The sequence below is a fragment of the Cyanistes caeruleus genome, chromosome 1, assembly GCF_971803275.1.
Source record: "Cyanistes caeruleus chromosome 1, bCyaCae1.hap1.1, whole genome shotgun sequence".
Lineage (NCBI taxonomy): Eukaryota > Metazoa > Chordata > Aves > Passeriformes > Paridae > Cyanistes > Cyanistes caeruleus.
The window spans coordinates 51,393,248-51,408,664 of NC_141701.1; the positions used below are offsets into that span (position 1 = coordinate 51,393,248).

At 40.3% G+C, this 15,417-nt stretch overlaps 1 protein-coding gene across 13 annotated transcripts in view; it reads left to right on the forward strand.

The window, feature by feature from the left end:
- Positions 1-15,417, forward strand: part of MTCL1 (microtubule crosslinking factor 1) — a 103,713-nt gene that overhangs the window by 67,629 nt on the left and 20,667 nt on the right. For 8 of the 13 annotated variants that reach the window (XM_086892574.1, XM_086892634.1, XM_086892599.1 and 5 more), the window contains 4 exons: positions 3,227-3,319; positions 6,172-6,402; positions 7,971-8,159; positions 14,219-14,386. In XM_086892574.1, the coding sequence (XP_086748700.1) occupies positions 3,227-3,319; positions 6,172-6,402; positions 7,971-8,159; positions 14,219-14,386 (681 nt within the window). The remainder of the gene's footprint in view (positions 1-3,226; positions 3,320-6,171; positions 6,403-7,970; positions 8,160-14,218; positions 14,387-15,417) is intronic. The other 5 variants (XM_086892593.1, XM_086892641.1, XM_086892625.1 and 2 more) reach the window with 1 other exon arrangement.

Consider the following 15,417-nt stretch of genomic DNA (forward strand, 5'->3'; position numbering starts at 1 on the left):
TCTTTTGACTTCCTTGGAATTGCATGCAAATGCTGGAGAGCATCATTCTATCCTGCCTCCTCAGGCCTTATTTTGTTTGATCATTTCTGAGGGGGAAAAAAACCCCCAAAAAAATCTAAAGAGAAAGATTCCATGAAATTTCATGTTCACAGTTGTTGCATATAAATTGATTAAGTTTGCAGGAGAATTGAGATTGCAATTAGCTATGGTAAAACGGAGAAAACAGAAAAGTAAAACCCAGCCATACCTTGTCTTGGATGGCAATCTTGTAAAAAGTCATGGCAGAAATGTGGGATTGTGTGAGCTGCAAAGAAACCTGTAAAGCTGTCAACACCCTGAGAGGGGGAAAGGGGTCAGTGCAGTGAGGGAGCGGTGGTGAAGTCCCCAGGTGTGGATGACTTTTCTCTGTGCATCCTCTTGAGGTAAAGACATCAGCATGGATTAGCTTGTTCAGGAGTGATAACAGGTGAGATAAAAGGACTGAGCAGAAGGATTTGGCAGTGCCTGTCTGAGGGGACAGGAGTGGAAGCATATCTGGTAATGCAATAGCTGGGATCCATGGGAGACTGTTAGTCGGTGTTGAGCTGTGGATGAAGTGCAGCTGTTTGTGTGGTGCTGTGGTAGAGTAGCACTAGCTCGTAGTTCCCATGGTATTGTGTTTGTATGTCTGGCTGTAGTGAGTTTGTGTCTGTTCTGTGATGTCAGTACATTGTGCAGTGGCCGTCGTATTCGGAGTGTCTTCCGTTCCTTGTGTAACAACATTCCTTAACAAGAACAAAGGAAACAAAGAATGGAATATAACAGATTATCAACTGTTGTGTCCATTTTGTAGTAGTGTTGCTTTACCAAACAAAACAAAACCACAGTTGTGCCACAGACTACATCCTGCTGGTCGTATGATAGGGGACCGATTTCCACCTATAAACATCCAGACATCCATCAGTGCAGTATCAGGTACCTGAACAGCAAACATTACATGATACATTTATAAGTATTATTCATCCACAATCCTAATAGATTGTTCAGCAGCAATCTATTAGGCACTTAAGCAGCCTTGCCTTCCGTGATTTGAGCAGTGGAGATATCCCAAAGTTTCTGGTAGAAATGACATTATATCTTATTATAGGCGATGAAGAGTCCTCAGGTTGCATTGGAAGAGAGAAGGTGTGCAGCTCTGCATTCATGCACTAGCTGCTTTTCAACTTAAATCTACTTTAGGACTTAAAAAAATGTGTTGTCCTTAAAGAGGCTAAGCAGTTGTGATGTGATTTTGACTCAGTGTACGTCTGCAACTGCCTTTATGATACATTTAATTTCTTTTCAGTAATTCCAACAGTTACCACATAATCAATACTAGCACCCAAGTTTCCTGAAATTTGGCTTTGCATGGGCTACATATTTATTAAAAAATTGGATGTGCTAATAATTTTGAATTCATAAAGGGAAAGAACAGATTTTTTTTTTTTAATTATACATTAATGAACTGATACATTGGTTTTTGTTTGCCATATTCCTAAAGAAGCCTGATCAGAATAAAAGAATGCAGAAATTCCTGATGAAAGTAATTTTTTCTTTATTGCACAAAAGAATTAAATTAACAACTTGCAAATGTTTGTGCAAAACTGACAAATCCCATTGCATGCAGTTCTTTTCAAATTACTTGTGACACCAAAGTTTGACCTTGTGCACTGCAAAATGTCTGCAGACACATTAGAGACAGATGAAATTGATAAGGCAGATAATGTTCTCCTAGCCACTTTATGTGTACCTCTCAGAGGGACGGAAGTGTCATTTCCTCAGGTACAAAACAGACATGCACAAGTCAATAAATGACTCAAGTAAAGAAGGAACTGATAGGGCCCAGAAAGTCCATGTAGATCCACTTGTGGTTTTCATGGAGTGTGGTCCTGCAGGTAGTTTTTGGGATACTTACATTTGCCTTATTTCATTTTTCCCTAGAGGAGGGGGGTGAGTGTCTGTTCCAGGGAGACATACATTTTGAATAGCCAAAGTGTTCCAACAAGGGTTGTGTGGCCTGAGCAGCAGCAGCTTCTGGCTTTGCTCTGGGAGCTGGGAGGAGTGCCTGGGATGGAGGTGTGTGCCGGGGCTGATGCTGGCAGGGAAACACAAGCCCATGAGAGCGGTCCCACGACCTTCATTGTGTCCTTGCAGCTGCTGAGGTTGGAGCACGCAGAACATGGGTCAGCTGAGAATTTGGGATTACGCTTTGAAGCCTGAAGCAATCCTGTCTTTAAGTACATTTTTGCTCTGGGAAGTAGGAGTTTGGTGCTGTAGTGTTTTCTGTGGTCGCACACATGAAGAGGATGGCTTCCAGCCAAGCATCACTTTTGTGCAGATAAATCAGTTTTAGCACCAACGTGAGAGATGCAAAGTGAAGGGCACAGAAAGTTCTGATCAGAAATATAAGTGCCACAAGATTAATTATCATAGTATAAATAATGAGGTCTGACTGCCTTCTTGGGTCTTTAATTTTGAGTTAAGTAACTTTCAGGAGTAAAGTTGATGGGATGCCAAACATAATGAGAACATAAAATTGAAGGTATTAGGATTAAAACATTGTTGGACCTGAAAGGGGGGATACTAAATTATTTTGGTCAGATCTCAGGCTCACACAGTTTATCACTGTGACATTTTTGTAGTCATTATTCTGAGTAGAAATCACAGAATGAAGTTAACTTGTGCAAAGAGCTGTTTTGTATCTGAAGAAAGGGACCCTGTGTACACTTACTTGGTTTAATAAATGCTATCCTATTAACTGCCCTATCAAAACTGTTGCAAATGAATAATTAATTAAGTTCAATATGCATTAGATTTATCTTATGCAGAGGTGTGACAAGTTTACAGCTTTGATTATGATGAAGAAATGCACCACCAAATATGTAGTCCTGCAAACAGGAGTCTCAGCTATTCCAGTGCAAACCCGGAGCAGAGGCCTGAAGGGAATATGCAGTATGTAACATCAGCATCCCAGCTTTAGTTTCCAGAAGAAGCCACACAGGAAATTCCCACACAGATTTAGGACATTGTTATTTATTTGCACACTGTGCTTTGGTTTTAACTATTGATAACCATGAGTTGTGCAGATGTTTGTCCTGCGGCTCTTTTCTTTTTTCCTTTTTTTTATACCTCGGAGACACATTTTCTGCTAAACCTATCCCTTTGTCCTGCTGATCAGCTCAGGGGTTCCCATGTTTTACCTGTACAGAATGTATCGATACAGGAGCTTCAGGCTCAGCTTGAGCAGGAGACAAGACTTCACCGAGAGGAGCAAGACAAGTTTACAGAAAGGATCATCCAGGTAAATACAAAACTCACCTGCTGGGAGAGACGCATGACCCTGATGTGTGACATGAGCCTTGTTTGTCAGGACTGTGGGAACTTGTGTCCTGATGGCTGTGCCTGTGTGACCTCATCTGAGTAAACGAAGAATCTGGAATCTGGGGAAATCTAAACTCTATCTAAAAACTCTATCTAAAAGCCTATTTTGCCACTGCGAATCTGGCTTCTCTGCTTGGTGGAGAGAAATTTTGTCCTCTCTGCAGGGGAAGTTGTGGTGGGGACATGAAATACTGCATGGAGAATTCTGTCACCCTTCAGCTCTCCATGAGCTGGGGAAGGGTGTGTTTGATCCCTGGAAGCTCAGTTCAACTCCATACCCTTTTCTGATTCCTCCTAGCCAAAAGAAAATCCAGCACCTCTCTGAAGTCAGAGGAGTTGTTACGCACACATGGCTGAGAAACAAATCAGGACATTCATTCTTGTATTTCTCAGTACTCAGTGCTTCCAATCTTCATATTAATAGCTAGCGAATAAATCATATATTTTTACATGAGCTCCCCTTGCTCTTTTGAAGGCTGGAACAGATTAGTCAATCATTTTGTGATCTCTAGCTCCTAAAGTGAAAAAAATCTGTTACTAATTTCTGCAGGCTGTTTGGCTTTTAACTGAAGTTTTGTTTTTAAATTTACTCCATAGACTAAATTCACCATAATTGTTGCATACTGTAAAGAATTTTTCCTTGTGCCAACTAATCTCTTTATGCCAAAGTGATATCTCTGTGTTTTTTCATAACTAGCTTTAATTTTCAGTTGATCTCCACAGGAGCTTTCCACTGGAGCTTTTGAAGGCAACCAGTAAATTGATTTCCTTCCTAGTTGCCTCGGCTGTGAAAGCTTTTTGGAAGCTATGCCTGCCTCTTAAAGTTCTTTTATTTCGCAGTTGCTATCCACTGAAAAACATAATACTCCATGAATCTACCTCCACTAGGGTCTTCTGCAAGAATTCATGACCACTGGGATTTGAAATATAACAGCTTGTCAAAACTATGAAAAATTCACCAAAATCAAAGCTAGCTGTTCATGTTGATAGCCAGCAGAAATAGAAGAATAAAAGCATCTTCTGGGCTCTTCATTTTTTTTTCCCAGATGATGCCCATCCTGTTGGTAATGTTCTGTTTTAATCACCTTCCAGGATTTCTGGTGGAAATTATTCAGATATTTGCTGTATTTAGCCACAACTTCATTTGGTAGAAAAATCATCATAAATATCAAACATACTTCTTTCTTCCTGTAAAAATTAAATGTAAAATCATCCCTTCTTTTACTATTTAATTTTTAGGAATGTTTAATGACATCAAATTGATGTATGCTAGTAGTGTACAATCTTGATGAGTGTTATCAGGAGTTGTGTGTATGTTTTTTGGGCCAATATGGCTGATTTTGTTCCAGACTACTTTTAGGCTTCATTTTAAACACATTTAAGCTAGCCACTACTGAAAATAATTTCACTTTAATCAGGAACTTTTTATGACATAGTAGCATAGATGTTAAAAATTTGCATTATGCTGGAGCACATCATTCAAGTGGCAGGCAAGTCCTTAGGTATCTACCCTGTATGGACTGGTAGCCTGTTTCAGAAGCATGTGAATGTTGCCATGAAAATTAAGAATATATTTCTTAGCATTATTTATTGCTAGGGAGTCCTAGTCCCTGAAATATTCTTTATTCTTATGTGAACATTGTTTGTTGCAGGGCATGTTCCAATGGTTTGGATTGTTGTGGTCATAAGTGTACTGTGGCTTTCATAGATTTCATCTCTGGAGCTGGTCAGGAAAAGGAGAGGCTGTTGTTCTGCAGAATGGAAAATAGAAACTGCTACCTGTAAACAGTGACTCTGTACTCATTTTCCATCTGCATTTTCTTCATCTGTGAAGAAGCCACAGCTTGGTTGAAGTGGAAACACTTTCTCATCAATGCAATATGAGATATTGTACAAATAACTTGTACAAGTTCTGCTGGGTGCAGGTCATGCCATGGTTTGATTTGTATATACTGGGGGAGAAGTCACATTTAAAGAATGTTGTTTCAGGTAGCCTTGCATTGAAACAGGTGTAATTTCACATGTCCTCTAAAGAATGATCTTTTCTTAGTGATTTTAGTACTAGGCTGAGACATGTGGAATGCTGAGTTGCAATCTGTTCTTGTCTCCTTGGTTCCTGCTTGTGTCCCAGATATAGTCATGCCAGAATGAGAGACTGTTTACTGTGGTATCATCCAGTTGCCTTCAAGTATGAACTGTAAGAAGTGAGGGACCAGTAGTTGTATCTGAGGTACTGGAGGTTTTCTTCAGAAGTGTTGCCCTTCTAGAGGCAGAGGGAGACATAACAACTGTGGACAGATTGAATCTGTGGCTGTGGAGGGAAGTTGCAAGGCAAATATTCCAGGTTGTCTGAAGGGCAGCTGTGGTCCCCCCTTGTACAAATGGCTGCAGATGCCTTTAGTAGGTGTGATATGTACAGCAGTGTGGGCTGGTGGTTGTGCTGAGAACCTACTGCAGAGACACAGTCAAGATAGGGAGGAAAATATGAGTGGTGTAAAATGTTTAACCAGCTCCAGAGCTCTTGTGCATCTTTAAGGTAAATATCCACTTCCACAGCAGATTACTTTCATATGGTTATCTAAGCAAAGCTTATCATCTGCTATCCTGTAATTTCCTCAGCAGTCATAACTGCTGAGGAACTTACTGAGCCAAACTCAACAGCTACTCACTACTGATGAAAATTAGAGATTTCAGTTTGTCTCACCCAATGAAGTCCTGGAGACTGCCCCAGCAAACCGCCCTGTTGACATGTTGCCTGTTATTCCATTAAAGCTGGAGGAGGAGCATATGCAGACCCTGCGGAGAAAAGACTTGGAAGTGCAGAGCTTGACTCTGCAGAACAAACTGGAGGAGAAGACCTGGAGTCAGGAGAAAAATCTGCTGCAGCAGGAGCTCAGGCATTTCAAGCAGGACACCTTTCTCCTGTATGTCAAACTGAAGTGGCTGCTGAAGCACTGGCGGCAAGGCAAGCGAATGGAGGAGGAAGGGGAGGACACATTAGAGGTAACTCTCCCACCTTAATAACCCAGATGAGTACTGGGATGTCCCTTCTTTTGGTGTGGACTTGAAACATGATGTGGCACCGGCAGCTTTCAAATTGCACATGTGTTGAAAGGGGATTCAAATTAAACATGAAAGCTGAAGTTGGCTTTTGCTGAAGTATATCCTGCACGATATGTTACAGATTACCCATCCTTAAACTGAAACCCTTAACTAGTACAAACAGCTGGTCCCAAAAAACTCTCTTATAGTAAATGAAAAATTAATTAGGTCGCAAAGATATGACTCCTGAGTAATTTTTTGAAAGAAAAGAAGCACATAAGCAAGGTGAGGGAGTCAAATCTGTTTAGATGGATTGAGTGGTGTTTTTCTCATCCTGTGCACAGTGTGTTCCTTACAAAGCCTTCAGCAATACAGATGGAGGGAAGCTCTGTTTCTGTGTTGGCAGGAGAATTATACAGCTTCATGTGGGAACTTACAGTGACTCATCTTTATTTGTTCCCCTTCTCCATACTCACGTCTGTCACCGTCAGCAGCAGTACACCAGTCGTCATCATGGTGCTTTTCTAAGTGGAGGCTAAATCAAGATCAGGAGTTTCAGAAGTACATAACAACCTGGAATCCCCAAGCTGACACATCTCAGCAGGGGTATGGTTGCCAGCCAACATGCACTGTGAAGGAAGTGTTGAGTTGCACACCCAGAATTACCATTTGCTTCTTAGCTAAAGAAAAAAAATAAATAAAGTGTTTTCCCATTCTGGCATTCTGTACTAAATTCTTGAAAACAATAGATTTGTTTTTTGCAGGTTCATGCAATTCTGAAGCCATTTAGTAAGCAATAAAGTATTTTTTCTCAGTATTTCTGATCCTTTTGTACTTAGTGTTTTTCAAGGTTTGCTGCATTTGGCAGTACAAGTAACCTTTCAGGTCTGTTTGGAGTATGCTTAAGTTGAATACTCCAATGTTTTGTATTCTTAGATAGAGGGTGGATGAACATCTTTAGATTCATCTGCTGTGGTAATGTGAGTCAGAAACAAGAGATGAGTAGCTATTTAGGAATAATTTGCTTCTACTTTACTTCAGCAGAGTTAATTTGCTTTTGTGTAATCTAACCCATCTTTTAATACCAAAAGGCTTTAATTTCTTGACTGTTTGGATTTTTTTGACTGGTTCATTTATTACCAGCCCAGCTCTAGTCGTTATTGGAGTCATGTTTTGCTCACACTTTACAGAAAATAGAGTGATACATTTGGATAATTCCTAATCTCCATTATTTCATCACAAAATACCCCCCCTGTCTTGTATAGTTCTTGATTAATGTGTGATGGATTATATCCATCATGTGACATTACACCCATCTCAGCTGCATAAATCCTGTGTTGCAGGCCTGCGCAGTGTTGTGTTCACATATGCATATGTGATATATGACCCAAAGATCATTTCTGTAGACTGAGTTGAAGTCAATACATGCCACCATAGACATGCTGTCCCTTCCCTTAGTCCTTCAGTAGATTTCTGGCCCCAGAGGTAAATGGCAAAAGTGTGTTCCTGCGTTTCCTCTTGCATTCTAGATTGAGCACCCTGAGGCCCTCCCAGACTTCGGCATTCAGTCTGAGCAGAAGGGAAATGATGCAGAGCGAGAGGAGGAGGAAGAGGATGTTGTGTTTGCACTGACAGATTTCTCCCAGCGTCCCACCACAGAGAGCACTGACCATGGACCACAGCTGCAGACTGCAGAATTACTGCAGCAGCAGAAGCAGGTACTACACCATTTATATGTCTTGCCCTGGGAATGGAAACTTTAGATCTTCCGAGAGAGTTCTGTGCTGCTGTGTTAAATCACCTAGAATCTTATTGTGTAAACACTTCTAGCTACACAGCAATTACAGTGGATTTCATCCAATATATTTATATTTAAATTTAATCACGAGCCACGTGGTTACTGTTCTTCTGTTGACAGATGCTATCGGTGAAAAATCCTATTTCCTCTTGTGGCGGTTTGCCCAGAGACATCTATCAGTATGTGATGGTTTGCAGAATTTACATGCTCCTCTTGTCTGAGCACATCTATTGTGCTCTACTGTCAAGCTTTTAGCAAGAACATGTGATTTTATTTCCTTTAAATAATTTAAAAGACTAGCACAAGTATTTAATGTTTCCCTTAGAGGTGATGGGAAAACAATGTAAAAGTTTCTTCCTGTCACTGGGCTTGTTTTTAAAAGCCCAAATCAAATCATGCTAACTTTTCCCTGGCATCTCCTGTGCCCTGACTGTGTGTCAGAGCACTGCCATATATCCTTTTTCATTTGTACATTTAGAATACTAACTATCCTTACGATACAAATAGAAAACATTCAAAGAAGACAGATTTCCTATATTTTTAAAATGAAAGCCGTTCATATGAGACCACCCTGTTACATGGGTTTATTTACAATCATCAACAGAATGGAGCAAGAATTCTATGTGAAAAGCAAATTCAGGGGGGAAAAAAAATGTTCAGCCTTTATGCCTGATGTTCCTTCTCTATCCAGGCTTTTGACTTGGGAGCCTGCCCCACAGTGACAGCTCTCAGATAAAGATATACTCCCTATGATCACAATACTCTGCTGAAGTCACTTCAAGGCCTGGGGATTGTGTCTCTTTGCATCTGAGTTCTTCACCTTGAAATCCCCAGACTTCCATGATTATGGACCATCTGTTTGCAAACTGCCTATGCGTTGCAGCAGGAAGTCTCTGTCCTATTAAAAGGATGTTCTCTAGCTGTTCTTTTCTGTGAGGTGTGCTACCAGTTTAGTATTCATTTGATCAGTTTGGCATTTGGAAATGTTTTACTTTTCTGGTCACCCAGACCCATCACTGTCTTCCTCTCAGCAAGCTCTTCTCTGGTAAAAGGCTGTAGAAAGCCATGCAAGAGATGCTCTTGAGCACATCATTTGACTGCCTTTCATCTGTAGACTGATTTATTCTGGAACTAGTGAAATAAATGTATACCAAGATGCTATTTCTGTACAAACTCTGTCATGTACTAACTTTCCATATAGAACCCTTAAAATAACCAAGAACATTCAAATGAATTATATGCTCTTTGAAATAATCATTGCTTAGATGTTAATCTCAATTAAGGTGGCAGAAATGGGCAATAAATTGATTATAATTCATTTTTATATACATCACAGCAGTTCTAGCTAATCTTGCTTAAAGAATTGATCTGTGGGAACTGACCGCATCTCCATGATGATAAGTAGTGAGTGATATCCAAATTAATTTGTCAAGATAAAACAGATTCCTTGCTTCCCAACCAGGAAAAAGTGTTATTTCAACACTGCAAGAATGAATGAGTTTACCAGATATTTCTCATTTTAAGCACTATTATTTGTTTTGCTTGCCCATGCTAGGGCATCTTCTTGCAAGCACTGCTGTGCTGAAGAACACACTGAGTTTTGAGGGGTTTTCTTCAGGTTCCTTAAGCCCACAACTGGAAAAAACACTGTTTACACAGGGAATTTGGAATGAGTGGTGCAGCTGAAAATCTCCAAGGTTTGCACCTGCCCTGGAAATCCCAAAGTTGCTGGATCTGCCCGACAAGTTCCAAGATGAAGTGCATCAGCACTTACTTCACATCAGGAATGAAACTTCTAGTTAGTCAAGGAGTAGCTGAGATAACTAGGTCAGACAAAAGAAAGGGCTTATGGTCACCTGAGGTTACCCATATTTATTTTTAACATTTAATGTTAATATTTAATGGCTTGTATTTTCAGACTGCACTCTTGCTGCTGACTTTCTTACCCTGCCTGGAAAGTGGAATTGTTTTGAGAGCAGAGGACTTAATTTCAACGTGCAACTTTTAATTTTATATTACTATAATTTGAGATTACAGCTGGCTGGAAAGTACACCAGTCTGGCTTGTCTGTGATTTTTACTGGGACAGTGTGAGGAGGGATATAGGCAAGGCAGAGTGGAAAGGGGAGAAAAAAGGCAAGGTGATAAGAGGCAGGGTAGATAAGAAGTCTGAGAGGGGTCAGTTCCTCTTTCCCTGCATTGTCTCTTGGCTGGCAGCTTGGGGACACAGCATAAAGTGTCGGGCAAGAGCTGGAAGTTTGATCATGTTTAGGAGAAAATCAAGCAAGTTAGACTGGTGGCACAGCAGAGGAGGGCTTGCTGTGAATCAGCATTTCTATGTGTATGGTAAGAGGTCAGGGAGAACAGCCTGTGGATAAAGGAAGAGCTTTGTTTCAGTTGACTATAAGGGGTGAGATGCCTGTTAGATGTGTAAGATAAGGGAATAAGGAGAAAAGAGTTTAAGCATCTGTGGTCCAGTGGAAAAAGCATTGCAAAACAATACAGTAGTGTTGTTGCTGGGAGGGGTGTCAAGAAAATCCCCAATTAGATCTCTTTTCACTCATACAGTGTTTGTTTTCAAAGCTTAACTAAGAGAAAAGCCCAATGGAATAGTCATTAAGCCCTGAATATACTGAGTTGCACCAAAATCCAGCTTATGTTTTGCCTACATCTGTGATTAGACAGAAAAAATAAAAGATTCTAGTTTGCTGTTTAGACTCCTGACCTTGTGATTTTTAATTGACTGCTCTACTAAACTGCTTGGAATACCAGGTTGTGGCTAAAGTCTTCAGTGAAATTCTCAGAGAAAAAATGAATTGTGATTGAAAGCAAAACCAAACTGCAAACAAATACTCTTGTCCAAAACTTTTCTAGAGCTGGATGCTTCTGTTTCTGTGGTTAACTTAGTAAATGCTCCAATGTCCTGGAATTTAATTGGAGTTTGCTACATAAAGGTTTAGTTTGTTGTCAGCTGTTTTTTCTATAAATCCAGAGCTGTGGATACAAGTCTTTAAACTTTTATAAAGCCTTTGTAATTATCTTGTCTTAGATCAGTTGTGAATCTGTGAGATTCCTCTAAGCTTTAAATTTTAGGAACAGCTAAGGTGCTAAAGAGCCATCTCCTTGCATGGAAGACATGTCCAGAGAATCACAGCCATGCCAGATTTCTGCTGTGCAACATGCCTGAAAGGAAGGGGAAGACTACAACAGTACTTGTGTATTTACAGGTCTTAGTCTTATGAATAAGCTGTTTGGCAGTTTTGCCAAGAAAATCTAAAATGCACTTGCAAAATTGTAAACGTATTTCAGAGCACGTTCTCTCATAAATACTTTCTCTGTTCTCCAAAACCACTCCAGTTTGGCAAAACAGAAAAAAATAATTTCACAGGCTTCTCCAACTTCAGACTGTAAGTACAAAGAAGAAGAAGAAGAGACTTCTCCACAGGAGTACAAAGTGTGTAACCAAAATTGGATTTATATTGGCAAGGTAATTAAAATCCCAGCAAGCCAGGGGGCACCTGGGGTACTTGTCTCATAACAGTGACATTGATGTAATGCCTCTAGAAATAAGAAATGCCCTCATCCCAGTAGGCTATAAACCTGAAATGAGGCTCTTTTGTCTCCTTTATGTACTAGTCCATATCTTCTTTCTTTGCAAACCAAATTTTATAGGACTCCAAAATTGTCAAATGTGTGCACAGGAAGGAGAGATGTAACTTGCTTTAGTGTCCTTTGGTTTTAGTTTTCTTCTGCCTCATTTCTCTTGTGTAGCTTTTTGACTGCTTTGCCAGAGAAAGGTTTGTACAGCACACCAGAAAACACAGAACATGGTTCTTGAAGGAAAGCACTTCACAGACATTTGGAGTCAGGGTTTTCAAAGAGGATGGGACCAGATTTTGATGCCTTCAATACCCAGCAGCTTCTGTTGTGACATTAAGGGCAAAACTTCAAAGGAGTTCCTATTCTGATTATTACACAAGGGGCTTGAAATGTTTGGAGAATTTAGCCTTAATTAGGTAGTAGAACGAAAATGCATGGTGGAAACATAAAATCTCATTGCATATTGAACAGTAGGTGATCTTATATGCATGATGGAGACTGCTGCTGGATAGCAGGAAACTGCTAATTGGCATTAAATGTTAATGGAATTAATTCTGCTTCTGTGGGTGTGTTTCTTGCAAAACCCCATCTTGTACACCATCACTTTTCATTAGCCCAAACAGATAGGTCAGTCAATGAGCACCTGCAGTCATTTCCCTGCATCTAGCATGTTTTTTGCTGGTGCATCAAATGGCTTGGAAAAAGTAGACCACATTTGTTTGTTTTTTAAAGAAAAAAGGCACCTTGGTATGTATGATTAGTGATTACAAAAATGGGTGAGGTGGGTTCAGTGATGCCAAAAATCTGAAAAGCATATGAAGTCAGCTTAGTTGTCTGTGTAAAATTTTATAAGTGTTGCCATTGAAAAAAGCACAGGACAATTACTTAGATTTTTGTGTACATCTGTTTACTTGACTTGTCTTCAAAGAAGCCCCCATGTAATTTCTTCATGAAATACCAGATAAGAGGGAATGCAGGAAGCCTTCACTTGGGAAAACAAATAAAAAATAAATTCAATTAGACTATCATGCAAGGGATGGAGACAACTAATGTGAGTTAGGCCTTCCCAAAGGAGTTAACGCATTCCTAAGAACCACGTAATTAAATGCTGAATTTTTTTGAGTAAGCTTTCCCATTTTTCTGCACCTTGCTGTGTCTGCTAGTCAAGTATGATTTTCATAAAAGTATTTTCTAGTCAGGATAACTTGTCAGATACAATCTCTGGTTACTCCCTGGTGTTTGAGAAGATCATTGGGAATATTTGATTTAAAATCTGGACAAATAAATCATATATTTCTGTTTTCTGATTCAATGGCTGCCAAAAAAAAAAAAAAAGATGGGAAACCTTTTCCTTTACTCATCCAGAATGAATATTTAGAAAACGTTTTTTGATATTTAACATAAAAATGGCAGGTTTTGCAAGTGCCCAGAGAGTGTGCAGAAGGTAAATGCCAAAACTAAGGAAAAAAGAAATAAGATTCGAGTAAGAATATGTGATGTCAGCTCTGGGCTAGACTTTCAGCTTAGCTCCATTCTTGGCTTCTGGCTAGCACAAGATCTCTGACAGCATTTTCAGTAAGGCCATGACACTCTCAAGAAGACATGAATGGGGGTTTGCTCTTTGGTCCCCTCTGCAGGAGGGAAGGTGGTCTCCCTGGCCTTCATGCCTTTGGCACCAGGAAGGGTGCTGCTGCAAAACTAACCTGGCATGGAGCAGGAATACTACTGAACCACCTGAGCAGAGACACTCAGCTCAAAGCCTCACAGTATTTCCCAAAACAATTTTATCTGATAATACAAAAGCATTGAAAAGTTGTCCTCTTTCTTTTTATGTAGTTTACAAATATTTGGGATTTGATACTGAGCAATGACTGTATGTGTGAGACAGGCATGCAACTACCCAACAAATCTGACGAATTATACTCTGGCTTCGGTTTGCAGTATTAAAAAAATAAAAGTTATGAATGATGTCCTCAGTCCAGGAAGATGCTTAGTGCCTTTTTTCAGTATCTTTGGCTTTCAGGAAGCATCAGCACTAGAGCTAAACAAGAAGCAGAATCAGAGAATCGCTTAGGTTGGAAAAGACCTTTAAGATCATTGAGTCCAACCATGCAAAAACCTAACACTGCCAATTCTACCACTAAATCACATCCCAAAGTGTCACATCCAGACATCTTTTAAATACCTCCAGGGATGGTGACTCAACCACTTCCTGAGCAGCCTGTAGACAGAGAAGACATTGCTATTCTTAGTTTTCTCATGCAAAAGTTAGCCCAGGCACTTTCACTTCCATGCAGTGGACATTTTTCCTCCTAAAAAGTGAAACTGGGGATTAAAGGCATCATCCAATGACAGCATTTTGTCTGCTTTGTTGTGTCAGGCAAGTGAGAACCGGAAGCTCCTGAACGCTCTGAAGGGTTTGCTGGATGACTTCCGCTCGGAGCTGCGGGATGAGGAGCGGGAGCGCCAGGGGCTCCAGCAGCAGTATGCCCTGCACAAGGCAGCCTGGGAGGTGGAAATGACTGAACTCAAGTGCCGCCTCGAACAGGTAACGTGCCCCAAGTCCAACAACTCTAAAAACAGCTGAGGTGCTTAGTGAAACAGGGAATTTATGACAAACTGAAAAGGGACTTTATTCATGCATTTTATCCTGGTGTGTGAAAGCCCTCACCTGAAGCCTGATCAAAGCTTTGCCACTTGAGTTGCATTTTGGATTTCCAGTTGTCCCAGTATAAGGGCCCATGCAGTGGGCACTGCATTACATAGGTGAGAACAAAGGAACTGAACCTCTTGCTGTATTTTCTCAGTGGAGCTGGGCAGTAATGTATCAGCTGTGGTAACGAGATGTGGGTGTCTGTATTTATTGGAGAGAAAAATGACTTGAGGTTGGCGTGCTCACAATTAGTTCATCACTGTGCCTTGTTATGTAACAACTGCAGTATTTGATTTATAGGAGAGAAAAGAGTGATTCAACAACACTGAAGTGATAGATCAATATATTAGTATTTAACCAGCCATTTGAAGCTACTGGCTAGTGATGGATGGCACCCTAATGAAGAGAGAGATCTCACTACCTGCCATGGGATGCTGTTAGAAGTATTTGTATAAAACCTGGTGCCATGTGCTTCAGTGTCGTGTATGGCAGTTCACAGAAGAGGTACTGTTTCTGAAGCAGCATGAAAACAAATCAGCAAAAAAACCCACAAGAATTTATTTCCAAAGCTGATGGCATAAATGCTCTTATTTTACACATTGAAGAGGGAGAATTAGTACATTCCGATCTTGAGAAAAATCATAGAGCTTCTCTTCACAAGGAACATATAATAAAAATATTCACTGTTGGGAGGGTGGTACATTTAGAAGGATTTACTAAATTTTAGAGGCTCACTGTGACACACAGAGCGGAGATGTGAGCACTGCTTTTCCTGCCCAGGTGCTGTGGGCTGCTTTCCCAGAAAGAAGGAGGCAGCTTTCATTTTTAGCAATCCTCTCCCAAAATATACAAATTCTTAGTTCTACTGCTTCTTAGTGTGCAAGCATTTCTGAACAATGTATCACTTGAAAAAGGAAACAAAATCA